General features: G+C 30.9%; 2 protein-coding genes across 3 annotated transcripts; one reads left to right on the plus strand and one right to left on the minus strand.

The window, feature by feature from the left end:
• Window positions 1–563: 563 nt before the first annotated feature.
• Window positions 564–5,269, minus strand: LOC7489370 (SUPPRESSOR OF GAMMA RESPONSE 1). Of its 2 annotated transcripts, none has more exons than XM_024609263.2 (6): window positions 4,964–5,269; window positions 4,040–4,178; window positions 2,541–2,727; window positions 1,958–2,454; window positions 966–1,364; window positions 564–839 (listed from the first exon to the last, which is right to left on the minus strand). In XM_024609263.2, the coding sequence occupies exons 1-6, from the start codon at window positions 4,969–4,971 to the stop codon at window positions 816–818; spliced, it is 1,254 nt and encodes a 417-aa protein (XP_024465031.1). In that variant the 5' UTR covers window positions 4,972–5,269; the 3' UTR covers window positions 564–815. The 2 variants fall into 2 exon arrangements, with proteins under 2 accessions (XP_024465031.1, XP_002315960.1); XM_002315924.4 differs by having other exon boundaries at window positions 564–854.
• Window positions 5,270–16,186: 10,917 nt separating this feature from the next.
• LOC7466920 (leucoanthocyanidin reductase) lies at window positions 16,187–18,812 on the plus strand. The gene is made up of 5 exons (XM_024611241.2): window positions 16,187–16,568; window positions 16,665–16,805; window positions 16,931–17,168; window positions 18,000–18,203; window positions 18,329–18,812. The coding sequence occupies exons 1-5, from the start codon at window positions 16,365–16,367 to the stop codon at window positions 18,628–18,630; spliced, it is 1,089 nt and encodes a 362-aa protein (XP_024467009.1). The 5' UTR covers window positions 16,187–16,364; the 3' UTR covers window positions 18,631–18,812.
• The last annotated feature ends 142 nt before the right edge of the window (window positions 18,813–18,954 follow it).

Consider the following 18,954-nt stretch of genomic DNA (forward strand, 5'->3'; position numbering starts at 1 on the left):
CCATCCAAACAATAAAAACTCAAAACAGGATCTTGACAGACTAGCCTGCAACAAAATGCCATGTCCTGCTGCCCAGTGTCCAACTGTCCATATCCACTACCACAAACTTGTCGAGTTTTTATGAACTAGGCTTCTTTGCACTTGATAGACCAGTTTCCCTTTAGACTTGATGGACTCAGTTCCAAAATTAATTAATTAATTTATTTTACTTAAACTTTTATATATAAATATAAAAGTTTTGATGCAGGCCGGGTTTGTACCCTCACTTTCAAATTGACATTTTAGTTCCTTTCCAGCTCAGTGGACGCAACTTATCATGCCTTGAAAGTAACACTTAGTTCAGCACTGTATTCAACACAGGCGACGAGTCGACACCAGCGACATGCAACACAAGGCTGCAAAATCAGAACCATTATCTAGAATGAAACCCATGCAAAGGTCACCAGTGGTGCATGTTGATTACCCTTTGATGATTTAATTTTCTAACGGGTATTTGAATTCATTAGCGTCAAGCCTTGGAACTAGATTCAGATTGAGAGTGCTAAGACTTTTGCTCCAAGCTCTTAAAAAAGAGAGACAATAACTTTGATCTACCTCATAGAAACTATGTGGTTACAATTACAGCATAGGTTATAATAACAGTAATTTCGCCAACATGAATGACAGTGAAGTCATCCTGCAAAATATTATAGCTTCAAAATGCACCCTTGTAGAGTTAAAGGGCAAAGTATAAAAAAAAGGTCAAACATAGAATGATCCCCCTTCCACGATCGGGATTGAAATTGCACAGCAATGTTTAGTCAGCCACCTTGACTTCAACCCCACGCAGTAAAGCTATCCTGTGATCCAAATTCCTTCAGAAAGCATTTAAGAACCACGTCACCATTACCGAAAATTCTGAAGCAATAACAAGATATATTGTTTCAAACAGAAGACAAGAGAAAACAGTGGGGAAGAAAACATACAAGCTGGCTTAGTCTGAATTCTGGAGGCGTATCAAGTTCTATGTTTGCTTGATCAAGTTCCAGATTCTGGCACTCCTCTAGATCTTTCTTTAAATACTCTGGCCCTAACAGGGCATAATCAGAAAGACCAGTTTTGCCATTTGCTTCAGTCCCATGTCCACCCCTATCTGGAGATTGGCTCTGAAGAAACTCAGCGCACAAAGATAGCCCTTCCACAAGTTGTTGTGAATCCAACAACTGTTGTGACTCACTGTCCCACCATTTTCGTTCTTCCCCAGCACAATTATCATTATCACCCACCATGTGATTAACATTATTTTCTGTCTCTAGTTGGTCAACGTAACTGAGGTTTTTTTGTAGAAGATTAACCTCTTCTTCTAAACATTCAATCCCAGGTTGCTAAGGAGAAAACACAAGGAACATATGTCAGAATCTCTTTGTCTCGTGAACAACTGTTTTAAAGGGAAATCACTTCCTGTGATTGCAAAATGCTTATTGAAAACTCTCCAAGTCTATCAGTCACTGGACACCATATTTCTTTGAGTACTGCTGCATGTCATGAATTTAACAAGTACAAACAACAGCAGGTTTCGTAATTTAATTCAACATGTTGACCTTTTTCTTTGGTGAGTCTAGTTGTGTATTTGTGCCTTTGTGAAATTTATCTTTCTCGCATTGCTGTAGGGAAAAGTTGTCTAGTATCACAGAGAATCTGGCTAAAATATCCAAAGGATAATCAACTGGCACAATTTAATCATGCAACTAAAATTATTGTGACAGGCCAGTTGCAGTGTTGCAAAAAGCATGCACCCAGAATATGAATTCCTCAAGCCTGCATTTCTTCATTGTGAAAAACAAAATGCAGACAGCAGAGATTATGCTCCAAAATTCGGAGTGTTCAAATCTGAACTTTTTCACGGAAAAGAAACCAAAAAAGATACCTTTAAGCCTCTAGGTACTGGATAAAAGAGATCAAAAGGGGTAAACTTTACCTGAGCACAGGGATCTGTGCATATGTTGGTAGATTCTTGTCCCATCTCAAAATCTTGGCATCGCCTTTCAGCACGAGGAGGGTCAGGAGTTACAGACTTGGGAGTGACTGGATCTACTTTTGCAACCACGTCATCAACAATTTCAGATAAATCTTCTTCAGGTTTTTCTCCCTTGTTCGCTTGTTGCTGATAAAATATTTTGGAAACTACATACTCCCCATCCCTCTCATCCTCACTTGTTCCAAGGTGATATTGATGCATCACCCAATTAGTTTTCTCAGCTTTGCCTCCTCTGACAGTACTCATGTAAAGAACCATAATCTTTTTACACCCTTTCTGAATGCCATCCAAGATCACTGGTTTGGTCCTGCCAGTCTTGTGCCAGCGGACATCACCAAAATTATCACCTTGAATCTTTCGACGCTTTCGAGTCCCAGTATTGTATGCTTTGATTGCTCTATGAAAGAAGTGGGATATACTGCCATCTTGCTTAACACCTGATTTTTTTTTATTTTTTTTTTAGAGTTAAAACTAGTAAGACTTAAAGGATCAAAGTTGAAAATCAAGCTAGCTTCACACCAACCTGGAAGATTCTGAGGATGAGTATAGCAGATTCCATCATCATTATCAACAGTTGGGATGAATTCTTTTATAAAAGGATGAGGTTTTATGCCACCATCACTAACTTTTGCAAGTAAATGCCAAATAATTTCTTGATCGGATGGATCAAATTTCACCCCTCTGGGTAATCCAGGCCACTCTTGAACAACCTGCAAACATTCAGTCATTCTACATGTTTAGAAATGTTTCAAGGTAGTTTGTGACAAATTAACTTTATGAAAAAAAAAGTTGCAAAGAAAGAATATTCTGGACACTAGCTATAATCAGTAACACCAAGGAACAACAGGGAAAAAAAACGGAGAGTGATAGACAGAGCATAAAAATTTGTATGAGAAACATCATGGATTCAATTTAGCTTTACAAATCCATTCCGAGCATCTTGTACTATTCCATTCATTTAATGTAGAATCACACCACGGTAAATCCTGAACCCTGACCAACCTACTCCCAATTCAGAAAACTTGTTTTTTCATGTGTATAAGAGTTTGAAGTTTCATGCAAAACTTAAACCCAGTGCATCATTAATAATATGATCACATTGCCATACAATGGTGCATATTATTGCTTTTTTTGTGGATGGTTGCTACTGGTGGTGTTGCATTGACACCCTTATGGAGAAGAAGAAGTCCTCGTATCAATTCAGATTTATAATCCAAGAACAAGGGCTATGCACCCCCCCCAAAAAAAAAAGTCAATTTCACTGAGATTTAATTTTTTCATACACATGCACAAACATTAGTGAAACTTTAGTTTCTAGGCATACAAGCACACCAATGAACACTTTTAACTTCTAACATTGGAAAAAATAATATCCAAACATGTAAAATATGAATTGGATAAAACGTTGAAAGGTGAAAACTTGAAAGAAAAAATTACTGTGAACAATTTTATTTCAAGAATTTGGAAGGTTAACTTCACCCACACTATCAAATAAAAAACCAGATGAACTTCTAAAACAAGAGAATGTCAAGTCCGTCTACAATAAACATGTATGTGTCAAATCACTTCACTGAGGCAGACAAACTTAACAAAACATGAGAGAAGAAATACAATTACAAGAAATGATAAATTAGAATATTGATGGGTACTACATGATATATTGTGTCTGCGTGAAAAGAAAATAATGTTTCCAGCTACACATAGAGTGCATTCTAATTTCTGACAACACTGAGCATATATTATATACATATATATATACACACACACATATATACATATATATATATATATATATATGAGATTCATGACTTAAAAAGCATTGCAAGAAATGAATTATAAGCTATCAAGTTCTTCAAAAATTTATACAATTTGTGCAATACTTTCATATGTAGAATATGTGATATTAGATCTAGTCCACCTTATTAGAATCAATATCACCAAAAAGACATGTTCTTAATGGTGAAGCTCTATATATTATCATTACATAACCATAAAGAGGTATGAGAGTAATTAGGAACATACATCACTGTTGTCAATAACGTGATGACAATTTGGACAAGTTTTACAAGGATCACTCTTCCATTCAACTCTTTCAAGATTACTTGCACCTGATGCACTCTTGATTTTTGTAGCAAATCTATTACCATCCACCAGCCAAGGCCTGGATAAATTAAAGAAAATGAATCAAAACCAAGAGCAGTAGCAAAATGCTGGCACCAAAGATTATTGAGAACATGCACTAGTCTCTCTGAACCTGTAATAAATTATAACCTGGTAAGATACTGGCTAATCTTAGCTGCAAGTACAGTTAGCATACAAGTACTGAAACAATCAGCGAAGCAGACAAAATTGAAAAGAGAAGAAAAGGACTTGTTAAACTGAAATAATCTTAGCACCAAGATTACTTTTTTTCTCTTCCCAGCTTCGTTATTAACAAAAAACAAATGTAATTTCTATAACCCCACCATCAATGGACACCAACACTCAACACACAATAATAATCACGATTAACTAAAAAAGGGGTCGTAATACACACACAGCAGTTGTAATTAAACTGCATTCACCCACAACGCAAACACGGATAACAACTGACAGTAAAAAAAAAGATTTCCATTTGAATCCCTTGGTCAAATTAAACTAATTATTGAGTTCAGATAAACTCGGTGAGCTGTAATAGTCAGCTCCACCAGCCAAAAAACCTAGAAGGCTAGAAACAAAGCAATCAAATCGACATCACACCACATACAAAGACCTATATTGACAAGAACCCAGGTGATCTTATATACCAAACAACCGATCAATATCAACAAAATAAGAAAATCACTAAAAATGCCATTGACTCGTAACTCTATAAAAAACCAACCCAAGTCAGAAACAAGAAGTAGCACAGAGGTTATGAATCTTTAATGTGATTCTTGCATCAAAAAGAGGTAAAAAGGAAATTACCCGGCCATGAGAGAGCAGTACAAGAATAATCGGATAATCAAGAGAGATTCAAGATCACAAGGGAACGGTCTTTCTTTTCTCTGTTTTGCTTCTCTCTCTGTCTGCTCTTTTTTATTATTATTATTGGAAACAACAGAAGGGCATTTCAGAGGTACTACTGTTTCTTACTGCTAATTTTAATTTTTCAAATTTTTTTTAATGATAGTTTTTGCGTCGTTTGAGATATGAAACCGCTCTTCTACTGTTGTTTATGTACGATGTAAGTAAAAAAAAAAAAAGAGGGAATTAGAAAAAAGAAACTTTACTTGGTTACTGGTAAGAGGTTTGTCTTTTGAAATTGCAATAAAAATGAAGCACCGGTTTTTTTAATTATTGCACTAAAATGAATTCAGTGTAACTCAGGTGTAGGGGATGGCTTTGAGTTCACTTCATGTACTTGCTGTTGTCCCACTTTATCAACGGTGAGATGTGGCTCTTGATCTGAATCGTTGGGAGCGCGAATGAATGGGATGCTGCAACAATCACATCTGACTTTTGTCATCGTGTAGGCCGGCTGCAGCCAAGGGGATATGACAGACACCGTACGTACGTATAGATATACATGTAGCGTTTAGGTTACGTTTCATGTGATTTCCTGGAAATGTTATTATAAAAGTTAGCTAATTAAAAATAAATTTAGTTTGATTCCTATACAAAATAAAATTTATTTTGAATGGAAGATACTTTTTAAAAATTATAAAAAAATAAAAATATTATGTTATTTATTAATTATATCAAATTTGATCCTTAAACTTTTAATTACTATATATTTTGTTTTGAATTTTTTTTTATTTCTTGAAATTTGATTTAATTTATTTTTTATATCAACTTTAATCTTTATTTTTATAATTGTTATTTACTTTTCTCTTATTATTTTTTTAATTGAAATTTTTTATCTATTAGATTTTATTCTCATTCTTTTAATTCTCATTTATTTTATTTGAAATAATTTATAAAATTTTATTGTTTTATTTCATTATCTTTCAGCTTTTTTATTTGTTAGATTTAATCTCTATTATTTTAATTATTATTTATTTTATTCGATATAATTTATGAAATTAGATTATTTTTTTCAATTTCTTTCTCATTCAATTTTTTAATTTGTAAGATTTGTTTCTCATTATTTTAATAAACTTGAAAAAATATTAATAAGTTATTTTCAGCTATTTTTTCATGATATAGCCAAATACTAGAAAGTGTTTTCTAACTTTTTTTTATGATATTTCCAAACATCAAAAAATAATCTCTCTTTCAGGAATCTATTTTTCAAAAAATCACTTTTCAAAATAAAATTATTTTTCAATAAACAAAATAAGGTCTAGATTTGAACAAAAAAAAAAAAAACTCGCTACATTCAACTCTTCTCCCATTAAACTCTATTGAAATTTCTCTTCGGATACAAGTTAGATATCCTGGAAACCATATTAAACTCACTAGTATTCAATTAGTCCAAAAATCTAAAATTAAACTGAGAAAAAATATTCTTTCACCTTTTTTTTTTTTTTTGCGACTTTCCTTTTCCTTTCTCAGACTCATGTACTAAAAAAGTTTGGTATTGCTGTTGCTGTTGTGGTTGTGGTTTTAAAAAAGTTGTTTTATAAAAAGTACTTTTAGTTGAGGTTGGTTTGGAAAAATATATGTTTGGTTAAAACTGTGGTTGAAATTGAGGTTGAACAAAAAGTAGTTTAATGTGTTTGGTTAAAAAAATGCTTTTCAAATTGAGGTTATAAAATAATTAAAAAATATTTTTAATTTAAATATTGTAGATTTAACTACTATTATTACATCATGAAATAAATAATATTGATATCAAATATTTTTTATTATTCCATTAAACTATATGCAATGTCATCACATACGAAATATATCCAACAATAACTATATTTTTCATGGTTTCTTAAGCACGCAACAACAAAAACTGCATTTTTTGTTACGTCATCAAGCGATCTCCTTCTAATTTTTTAAATAAAACACAATTAAAATAAAAATATAACATGAATTTTTTTTAACTAGGTCGGATCCGGCAAGAACATAATTGGAATTGCGATCAAATTCCACAAATGCTACGTCATCATGCGATATCCTTCTAATTTATATAGTGTTATTAAATAATATTAAATACTAGTTTTTCGAGTAAAACTTAATTTTTTAAAAAATATTTTACAATTTCATTACGTACAAAATTCATTCGATAAAAACTACAGTTTTCATGATTTTTTGAGCATGCAATAAAATTAGTTAAAATATTATCAGAAATAAAATTGAGATTACAGTACGAGTAAATTTAATTCACCTTAAACTAATTTTATTTTTTTAAAAAAAAATATTGTTCATGTTCACGTGAATAGTGCGAGTAAAATCACTTAACTACACTAGTTTTTCAGAAAAAAAAAACTAAACTTTTCCTGGTTTTTTGAATTAATAATTAAAAAAAAACCTAAACTTTTCCTGGTTTGTGAAATAATAATTAAAAAAAAAACTAAATTTTTCCTGGTTTTTTGAAATAATAATTAAAAAAAAACTAAACTTTTCCTGGTTTTTCAAAATAATAATAAAAAAAAAACTAAACTTTTCCTGGTTTTTCAAAAAAAAAAAAACGAATTTAAGATTAAGTGTACAGTGCGAGTGAATTAATTCACTCGCACTGTACAGTGGAGCCATGCTCCACTGTTACAGCTTCCTGCCTCAGGAGAAGCAGCCAAATGCTGCTTCTCCAAAACCTGCGGTTTCATTTTAATTTGTAGTGGGTCCTACCAGTGAAAAGCAATTTTTTTCCCTTACCAGACGATATTACGTGTGGCTGCGGGTGAACCTCACCCACAACCACACTCCCAAACGGCCACTAAAACTTTATGCAAGTGAAGTTCAGGATCGAAAAGTGACCAGACATTGATAGTTAAATCTTTACGGACCGAAATGATGTTTTTCACGTGAAAATGAAAAGGACCATTGTTAAAAAAAAAAAGGAATCGTCCCTCTCTTCAATTGTTTGTAATCAAGCACTTTGATATGTTAGGATATGATTGGAAAAAAAAAAGAGTTTGATGACTAGTGAGAAAAATGACAATCGGTCTAGAACGGTACTAGTTGTGATGCCCGCGCGTTGCCGCAGGTTTATGACATGCTTGTGCGTTGTCATGGATTTGTAAAAAAAAATCATAATTTTTTTTAAAAAATTACGTGGAGAAACATTATTGCAATCCATAATGTTTTCAAGAAGAATTAAACTATAAAATTAAATTCTCAATCAGCTGAATATTAAAAAAATAAAATAGACAAGGATAATTTTAAGAAAAAATCATACAAAAACAAAAGGAAAAAAAATCGTGTAAAGAAACACTGCAACAATCTATAATGTTTTGTGAGGGAATATACAATTATAATTCTCAACCAACTCGATATTAAAAAAATAAAATCAATAAAGATAATTTTAGAAAAAATCATAAAAAACAAAAGGGAAAAAAAACTATGCAATAAAACACTGTAGCAATCTATAGTGTTTCATGAGATTTTAAACCAGCTCAATATTAAAAATAATAAAATCAATAAAGATAATTTTGAAAAAAATTATAACAAAAAAAATTATGTGGGAAAATATTTTAGCAATCAACATTGTTTTAAAGAAAAAAACTACAAAGCTAGATTTTCAACCAGCTCAGTATGAAAAAAATAAATTCGACAAATATAAATTTGAAAAAAAATCGATAAAAAGACATGTGGGGAAACACTATAGCAATCTACAATTTTTTTTTCAAGAAAAAAACTACAAAGCTAAATTATCAACCAGCTCAATATAAAAAAAACTAAAACTGACAAAGACAATTCTAGAAAAAAAAACCACATGGGGAAACACTGTAACAGGCAACAGTATTTTAAAGAAAAAGCTACAAAGCTAGATTCTCAATCAGCTTAATATTAAAAAAATAAAATTGACAAAAATAATTATGAAGAAAACAAAAAAAAGGACAATTTTGGGAAAAAAACAAAAAAGCAAAAACAAAAAAAAAAACTTGTAGAGAAAGCTAAAGCTAAATCTTAACCAGCTTAGTATTAAAAAAAATAAACTCAACAAAGATAATTGAAAAAAAAAACATATGGAGAAATATTGTACCAAAAGAAAAATCATGTGGGAAAAATATTGTAGTAATTCACAATGTTTTTTTTATTAAAAAACTATAAAACTAAATTCTCAACTAGTTCAATATGAAAAAAAAATATGAAAATAACTATTTTGAAAAAAAAATCATAAAAAAAAATCATACAGGGAAACATTGTAGTAATTCATAATATTTTTTTAAATGACAGAGCTAAATTCTCAACTAGTTCAATATCAAAAAAAAATATGAAAATAACTATTTTGAAAAAAAATCATAAAAAAAAATCATACAGGGAAACATTGTAGTAATTCATAATATTTTTTTAAATGACAGATCTAAATTCTCAACCAGTTTAATATTAAAAAAAAAACAGCAAAAATAATTTTGAAAAAAACATTCAATTTTTTTTATTTAAAAAAGTCAATCACGAGAAAAGAAAAATAGTATAATGAAAACAAAAGGGGGAATAATGAAAGCTACAGAGTATTGTTTCATATTACATGGCAGCTGTTAGAGGTCTAGGCGCGGGGCGCGCCAACGAAGGCACCATCGTGGGACAGTGGGATAAAACCTTCATTCACGCAGGTCAACAAGGGGATGAATGTGCAATTACAAGTTTAGAAGCCGTCTTTTGTTTGTTCTTGCGGGTGACAATGACCTTACCAGCTTATTTAATTAAACAGGTCCAAATCAATTTTGTACATTCCACATATCTTTGGCATCTTGGTAATTAGAAATTGATAGTTTTTTTTTTTTTTTGTGGTGTGAATTAGAAATTGATCTACATCGACCGTCGCCAACCATATCCGCTGTGTAGATATGATGATCGATTTAAATAAGGACTCGTGTCACATGAACGGTCCACGCTCCAGGACACATGCGAGCAGGTGAATGCTTGGCCCGCCATACTCTATTGCCTAATCAAAAGCGTAGTCTTATTGTGTCTGATTGTTTTTATCAGCTACTTTTATTGCGCGTGGTTCGAGACGACAACCATCCTGCGTTGTTTTTCTTTCTTTTTTAAAAATAAAATTCTTTTATGTCTTGCTAGCTTTTTGAAAAATTAGAACCCTTTCTTATGCAATAAGATATCAAGTTAAATTTTAATGTGGGTTATTAGGGTGGTTGCTGGTTTTTAAAATAATATCCTTATAAAAAAAAATTAAAGTAAAAATAAAATTCAAGATTTTTAAGAGGCGTGGTTCGACTACAAAAATAAACATGTTTTCAATCCTTGTTTGAGAATGTGGTAGATGATATTTTTTAATATATATTTTTGTTTAAAAATGTATAAAAATATATTTTTTTATTTTTTAAAATTTATTATTAATATCAACGTATCAAAATAAAAAAAAATCAAAATAATAAAGTTTTCAAATTTTGTTTTAATTGCACTGCCAAAGGTACCCCATGGCACTTTTTGTCATAGTGGTTTAATTATGTTATTGAAAATTTTTATTTTAATTTTAAATTATTTTAATGTATTAATATTAAAAAATAATTTTAATATATTTTTAAATAACAAACACCTCAAAAAAAACAATTTTTATCGCATTTCTCGCTGTAAAAATGAAGCGCCGGTTTTTTTAATTATTGCACTAAAATGAATTCAGTGCAACTCAGGTGTAGGGGATGGCTTTGAGTTCACTTCATTTACTTGTTGTGGTCCCACTTTATAAGCGGTGAGATGTCGGTCTTGATCTGAATCGTTGGGAGCGCGAATGAATGGGATGCTGCAACAATCACATCAGACTTTTGTCATCGTGTAGGCCTGCTGCAGTGCAGCCAAGGGGATATGACACCGTACGTACGTATAGATATGCATGTAGCGTTTAGGTTACGTTTCATGTAAATTTGTTTACCGAAAATTCCTTTCTAAATTTTTTTGTATTTATTTATTATTAAAAAAATTAATCAATAAAAAATATTTTTTAACCAAAAAAAATTAAATTAGTCTATAAAAAATACTTTTTATAAGTTGTGAAAAAATTAAAAATATCATGTTATTTACTAATTATATCAAATTTAATCTTAAATTTTTGATTGCTATATATTTTATTTTGAATCTTTTTATTTTATTTTATCCATTAGAATTTGATTTTTATATCAACTTCAGTCCTTATTTTTATGATTGTTATTTGCTTTACTCTTATTATTTTCTTAATTAAAATTTTTTATTTATCAGATTTAGTTCTCATTATTTTGATTGTTATTTATTTTATTTGAAATAATTTATGAAATTGTATTTTTTTAATTTCATCATCTTTCAACTTTTTTATCTGTTAGATTTAATCTATATTATTTTGATTGTTATTTATTTTATTTGAGATAATTTATGAAATTAGAATTTCTTTCAATTTCTTTCTCGTTCAATTTTTTAATTTGTAAGATTTGTTCCCCGTTATTTTAATAAACTTGAAAACAAAATATTAATAGGTTATTTTCCAACTAATTTTTCATGACATAACCAAATACTAAAAAGTGTTTTATGATACTATATCATATTGCAAAAAAAATTACTTTTTAGAAATCTATTTACAAATTTTTATTTATTTATTTTTTACAGTAAAAAAAAATTGTAAACCACTTTAACGTCACTTTTCTTGAAAGAGATGTGGCAAACCAATCTCTTTCTTTCTTGTTTTTTTTTAACAACTTTCTCATTCCTTCTCTAAAATTCATTGACTAAATTGATTGTAAATTGAATCTTCCTAGACCAAGATGATTTTTCTCACGTGAAAATGAAAATGACCTTTATTTTTTGTCGGAGAGGTGACTACACTAATATCAATATCAATTTTTTTTTATTGAAAACTGACAAACCAACTCTTTTACTTTTTTTTTTTTTTAAAACTTTCTCTTTCATCTCTTAAACTCGTGTACTAAATCTTTACACAAGTAAACTTCAGGATCGAAAGTGACAAGATATTGGTAAGTTGAATATTTATGGACCGAAATGAATTTTTACACGTGAAAATGAAAAGGACCATTATTAAAAAAAAAAAAAGAAGGATTGCTCCTCTTTTCAATTGTTTTTTATACTTAATCAAGCACTTTGATATGTAAGGATGTGATTGAAAAAAAAAAGAATCTGATGACTAGTGAGAAAAATGACACCCGGTCAAGACCGGTATTGTTTCAGTGTCACTGTCATTGGATGCTGTATAATAAATATTACATGGCAGCCATCGTGGGACAGTGGGATAAAACCTTCATCAAGGCAAGTCAGCAAGGGAATGCATGTGCAATTACAAGTTTAGAAGCCGGCTTGAAATGGTTTGTTTTTGCGGGTGACGGTGACCGTATCAGCTTTAATTAAACAGGTCCAAATCAATTTTGTACATTCCACACTGGCATCTTCGTAATTAGAAATTGGTACGTTTTTTTTTTTTTTTGGTGGTGTGAATTAGAAACCGATCTACGGTCGTCAGCCATATTCGCTGTGTAGATACGATGATCGATTTAAATAAGGACTCGTGTCACATGAGTGGTCCAGGCTCCAGGACACATGTGAGCAGGTGAATGCTTGGCTCACCATACTTTTATTGCGCGTGGTTTGAGACGACAACCATCCTGCGTTGTTTTTCTTTTTTAAAAAATAAAACTCTTTTATGTCTTGCTAGCTTTTTAAAACCCGCATGTACACAGGCAAGATATCAAGTTAAATTTTAATGTATGTGATCTTTATTTACACCTAATAAAACAAGTTAAAAAAATATATGAATAAATAAATTTTAAAGAGCTGTCCAAATACTGGAGCAACTTGCTTGTACTGCTCCATAAATAGAATTTTAAGTTAATTTCTAAAGTAGAAATAATGAAATAATTATAATGTAGATATGTTTTTATGTATAATATTTTTTTTAATTGGGAAACTAGTATAATAAATCATAAAAATACATGAACTGATAAATTCAAAACATGTTATTAACACTAATTAAAAATTAAAGTATAAAAATCTTCATAATATAAATAAAAAATAGATGTACATACAAGCATTTTATATTAATTGTTCTTTTTATTTATTTTTATCTTAGCACGTAATTGTTATTGCTAATACCAGATCATTTATATTTTTATAAAAACTCTTTCCAAACACAACTACTTCATATCAAACATACAAGAAAATGATTTGTGATAAATCAAATCTATTTTTTTACTAGAATAAATATTAAAAAATCAATCATTAATTATAAAACAAAAGCTAATTTATTAAAACAAATATTTTTTAATATTTTTTCATGTTGAATATAACACAATCAAAATACATGACTTGTATTTTATATCCATTTTAAATTTTAGAGTCATTAAAAGTTTATATAATTACTAACTTCAACACTTAAAAAATTAATTAAAATACATATAAACTCATCTAAACACTCCTATTAATAATAAAAAAATAATATCACAATTCACTCGACCCCACTAGAGGTGTTAACAGCACAGGCATCCGAGGGGAGAATAATTGATATATGTACGGAGAAAATGTTGAGCATGACTTGTATTTTATATCCAGCCAGAGACGTGAAGCTATTTTTTTTGGGACTTTTTTTTGACATGATCTGTCTCTTTATTGAATAGACTATACACTGTCAAGATTAAATGTATTTTTGAACTAGGATGAGGGTCCTTTGAATTTATACCGAAATTTCCTCCAGCACCGTCAACCGATGCAGAAAATATGTGAAATTAAAGGACGAAAAACAATACCTAATTTAGTTTGTTGGATATAAAGTCTTAGTCTTGGTGTATATTTCTAGATTCGTGGTTGCAAGTGATGTTTGTTTTTTATATTTGAAACTATGATTGGATGTGATTTACAGTGCGTTAATTTTTAAAAAGTATTAAATTAGTGTTATTTTTTGTATTTTTTAATAATTTCAATGTATTAATATCAATAATAAAAAAAATATAAAAAACTATTTAAATATATTTTTAAACGAAAAATACCTGTAAAAAACATCTTGTGCCACAGTAACAAACACACATCTTTATATTGTTTGTTATTGTGATGGCCGTTGGTTTTCAAAATAATATTCACACAATAAAATAATTTAAATCAAAAACAAAATTCAAGATTTTTAAGAAGCGTGGTTGAGCTGCAGAAATAAACATGCTCTCAAAATTTGTTTGAGAGTGTGGTAGATGATATTTTTCAATATTGTTTTCGTTTAGAAATGCATAAAAATATATTTTTTATTTTTTAAATTTATTCTTAATGCATAAAAATAATAAAAATAAAAAATTTTCAAAAATAATATTTAATTGGACTACCAAAGATACCCTTAATAGAAAAACCATGTTTTGATTTTGATGGAATCTTCATGATTACATAATCAACAAAGCTGCTGAGAATTTGATTTCAAGTAATTTTATATAAAATTACATTAATTAATCATTTGCCTGTCATCACTTGTCCTCACCGGGAATTTGGTCTATATGCATTTGGAATTCCCCTTTTCATGGAGATTAAGGAAGAACCCCCCTCGGTGAGCAGCCGCGGCTGTTGAAAAAGTGTCATGGCACTTTTTGTCATCACGGTTTACTTATGTCATTGAGAATTTTATTTTTATTTTAAATTATTTTAATGTATTAATATAAAAAAAAAATTTAAAAATAAAATAAAATTATTTTAATATATTTTTAAATAACAAACACCTTAAAAAAAATATTTTTTATCAGCTTTATCGCTGTCGTAGAGAGCTATCTAATCACCAACCAAAGCTTGATCGAAAACAACTGTCCACGAAACTGACAAACGAGGAAATTAAGGACAAAATCATACATGGCAACAAGTTAAATATCATGCTATCCAGAGCAATATTTTATTGTCATGGGGAGCATACAGTATTTTAGTTCCAAAGGAAGTTTATTTGCACTTCTCCCAGCTGAAAAGGAAAGAAAACCCAAAGAAAACGAACATCCTCGTATGGTATCATGATTACTTTCTCCCCCTTTTTTTTTTTTTCCATGTAAATCAACAATTATTACTAACAAAGTACCAACGAGTAGCACTACTATGGAATGTACAAAAATAAAACAAAATCAGACAAGATAAAAACTTAATGACTAGGATTATCTCTAATTCCTTAATTAGTTCCAACATCTTGGACTAAATAAAAAAGACGGACTCAACTAATTTCTGTCGTAGAAAAAAAAAAAAAAGTCTGCTGTAAAATGTCGAAGGGAAAATCACTAGCGGCCTCAACGATAATAGTTAGTCAGTGATTAGAAATTAGTAAGAATTATTACCAGTGGATTAGAAACTAGTTACAACATATTAATGAAGTGTAGGTCTAGTGGTTAAAATACTGTTATATTTTTATAAGGATAAGAACACAAGTTTGATTTTCAGAAAACGTATTTATTAGAAGGGATAGCCACGAACCCGAACAAAACTAGTCTCACTCTTTAAAAAAATATAAAAATATCCAAGTAAAAAAAGAAAAAAAAACTAGTTCCAACATTTTAATGATACTTCACTTTTACTTAAATTGTATTTTTGTCGTGGAAGCCTTTGATTTGTTCTAAACTCTGCTCTCAGAGATCGCCTGAAAGCAACCGACGTTTCCAAGACCGGGGGCTGGAGTCCACCTGCACCAGATCACTGCCTGCACATGTTTCGCTACCAGTCAAGAGACTCAAGACTAAAAGAAGAGATGATCACTCACTAGCTAATAGTCAACCATGCTTCGAGGATACTAATGGGCCTTGGTGAGATGCTTGCCATCACTTGAAAAGTCAGCAGGCACCGTTTTTGAAAAATATTATTATTTTTTATTTTAAATTATTTTTTGTGCAATAATATAAAAAATAAATTTAAAAAAATAAAAAATATTATTTTAATATATTTCTAAATAAAAAAATAATATTTTTTTTATTTTTTTAAATTTATTTTTAATATCATCTCAAAAAAAAAACTACCTATAATATTCCATAAAAAATCAGGCTAAGTTGGACGGTTGAGTAGTAGCTGAACCAAAGATTCCAAGAAAACAGGAATCATTTTTAATTATATTACCATGCCTTTTTTTTTAATATAAAAAAATAGAGCCCCGCCAGCTACTTCCCTATATAAATGTATCATAGCAGGTGCATTCTCATGTCACAACATTGACAGACCTTCTGTTTATCAGAGACAGGAATTATTCCTTTCTGTGTTTCTCTACAGGCTACCGGGGTCAATTATAACCCTTCTTTTATGTTTATAAATCCCTGATAGTAAAAAAAAAAAGAAGAGATTATTTATATAAAAAGAAGCAAGCATGACTGTTTCAGCAGCTTCCCCTCCAATCAAGAGTCGAGTCCTCATTGCCGGAGCAACCGGTTTTATCGGTCAATTCGTGGCCGAAGCCAGCTTAGACTCCGATCGACCAACCTATGTTCTTGTCCGGCCAGGTGTTGCTACATGCCCTTCTAAGGCCGAAGTTCTCAAATCTCTTCATGACAAAGGAGCCATCATCTTGCAGGTATGTCTCATAGGTTCCATTTAAAGTGAAAAATATTAAATTTCTTCGATTAATTATCTTATACCTCTCTGCTTATTTTTCTTCTTTTGATCACAGGGGCTGATTAGTGACAGGAAATACATGGAGAAAATACTTAAAGTTCACGAGATTGATGTTGTAATATCAGCAGTAGGAGGGGGGAATGTACTGGACCAACTTGCCCTGGTAGAAGCTATCAAGGCCGTCGGCACCATCAAGGTAGAAATAATATTTATCTAAGGTGATCCAGTTTTCATTATGATATATAGAATAAAAATAATTTCGAGAGAGGAAAATATAAGGAGTAAAATTCATTCCTAATCGGGTGTTTATTCATGTTGCAGAGATTTTTGCCATCAGAATTTGGGCATGATGTGGTGAGGGCTGATCCAGTGGAGCCAGGGCTGCAAATGTACAAAGAGAAACGTGAAATTAGACGGTTGGTCGAGGAGTATGGCATTCCCTACACCTATATCTGTTGCAATTCAATTGCTTCTTGGCCTTACTATGATAACAAACACCCTGCTCATGCTCTGCCTCCTTTGGAACACTTCAAGATCTACGGAGATGGCACCGTTAAAGGTACGTCGGTCTGCAACTTTTGTTTTTCCGGCCACCGGAATGAATTTAGTTTCCTTTCTTGGCGAGGATATTCTGATCTGCAACTTTTGTTTTTCCGGCCAGCGGAATGGATTTAGTTTCCTTTCTTGGCGAGGATATTCTGACGACTAATATAGAACAGCTAAAAAAGCCTCGCCTAACTTATCATTAAAGCCAATAACAACAATAAAAAAATCTACTATAACTTGTCATCAAGAATTAATCTCAAAACCATATCTTAAGGAAACTATCTATTCCCTGATGCACTCATACATACAATTAGATTCAAAATCTTACTACGTTTCTTCAGATCTGCAATGATGACATGAAAAATATATTAACTTATTAGTCGTACTCTAGAAAATTCTAAAAAAGATGTAACTCAATTGATTAGATTCTAGATTTGTTTTCTAGAGATTACCGGTTCGAGTCTCACAAATCTCAGAGTCACTGAAAGCTTATATAATTGTTAATTTCAGGATCTGTAGAATTAATCGAGGTATGTGTAAACTGATCCGAATAACACGTTAATTTTTTTTTAAAAAAACCGTCAATAGATGTGAGTGATGGCAGCAAAAACGTAACAATGATGTTATTTAGGTGAGAGTTCACGAGATTTTTTATGGAGCTTGGCAAAATGCAATTACCCACTTTTCGTGAAATAAGCGAAAAAAAATGATAAATAGAATTTGACTAAGAGCTTGTAATGGCGAAAAATAAATCTAATAATTGTAGTGGATTTAATGAAAAGAAAATACGGGGGCTTGTGTTCAGTAATGAAATAAGAATAACTATGTATCATGATTCTTGCAGCTTACTTTGTTGCTGGCACTGATATTGGGAAATTTACAATGAAAACTGTGGATGATGTGAGAACTATCAACAAGTCAGTCCATTTTCGACCTTCCAACAATTTCTATAACATGAATGAGCTTGCTTCTTTGTGGGAAAAGAAAATTGGAAGAACCCTCCCTCGAGTTACAGTCACTGAACATGACCTCCTTGCTATTGCTGCAGGTCTTTCTTCTAATTTTCTGTTTCTGAATTTCCATGATCTTATTAGTATATACATATTTAATTTTAAATATTACAAGTAATAAAATGGTGCTGGAAGTTATTTTTTTTTTTTTTCCATTTGACAGAGAATATCATACCAGAAAGTGTAGTTGCATCATTCACACACGATATATTCATCAAGGGTTGTCAGTTTAATTTTTCAATCAATGGCCTTGATGATGTTGAAGTGGGCACTCTATATCCCGATGAACCTTTCCGTACCTTGGATGAATGTTTCAATGATTTTGCTCTCAAATTGAAGGACAGTAATAAGGATGTAGGCAGCAATGGAAATGCTACTCCAAATCATGTGATTGAATCGCTGGCTATATCAGAACCCCGTGTTTGTTTGTGTGACGAAAAGATCAGTCTTTTTGCTGGAATATAGGGTCTTGTAGAAGAATGGCACAGATACTTGTGTGTGAAGAGAAGTGATTCAATAATGTTGTGCGTCAATACCCTTTGATTGTCTGTTTCACCTGGATTTCCCATGATTTGCTCAAACAGTAATGGATTAACCTCTATTTACCTATTATTATCTTATATTCAAGTGGCATCGCATTCAAATGATGTAGGGGGTCAGATCAGGTGATTTTTTATAGATAAATTGGCATGCTCTGTTGGTTTTTTCAAAGTGTAATTTCTGTCATTTTGTGGCAGCAACTGGCACACAAAAACATAAACTGACAAGGATTCGAGTCTCCTTGTAACC

The sequence above is a fragment of the Populus trichocarpa genome, chromosome 10 (genome assembly GCF_000002775.5).
Source record: "Populus trichocarpa isolate Nisqually-1 chromosome 10, P.trichocarpa_v4.1, whole genome shotgun sequence".
Taxonomy (NCBI): domain Eukaryota; kingdom Viridiplantae; phylum Streptophyta; class Magnoliopsida; order Malpighiales; family Salicaceae; genus Populus; species Populus trichocarpa.

Bases quoted from the DNA above. Each gene is read 5' to 3' on its own strand.
- LOC7489370 (XM_002315924.4), bottom strand. The intron at 2,455-2,540 runs GTTGGTGTGAAG...AAAAAAAATCAG, and splicing joins TCATCCTCAGAATCTTCCAG to GTGTTAAGCAAGATGGCAGT. The intron at 855-965 runs GTATGTTTTCTT...TGCTTTCTGAAG, and splicing joins AATTCAGACTAAGCCAGCTT to GAATTTGGATCACAGGATAG.
- LOC7466920 (XM_024611241.2), top strand. From the start codon at position 16,365: ATGACTGTTTCAGCAGCTTCCCCTCCAATCAAGAGTCGAGTCCTCATT. The intron at 16,569-16,664 runs GTATGTCTCATA...TTTTGATCACAG, and splicing joins AAGGAGCCATCATCTTGCAG to GGGCTGATTAGTGACAGGAA. The intron at 18,204-18,328 runs GTCTTTCTTCTA...TCCATTTGACAG, and splicing joins CCTCCTTGCTATTGCTGCAG to AGAATATCATACCAGAAAGT.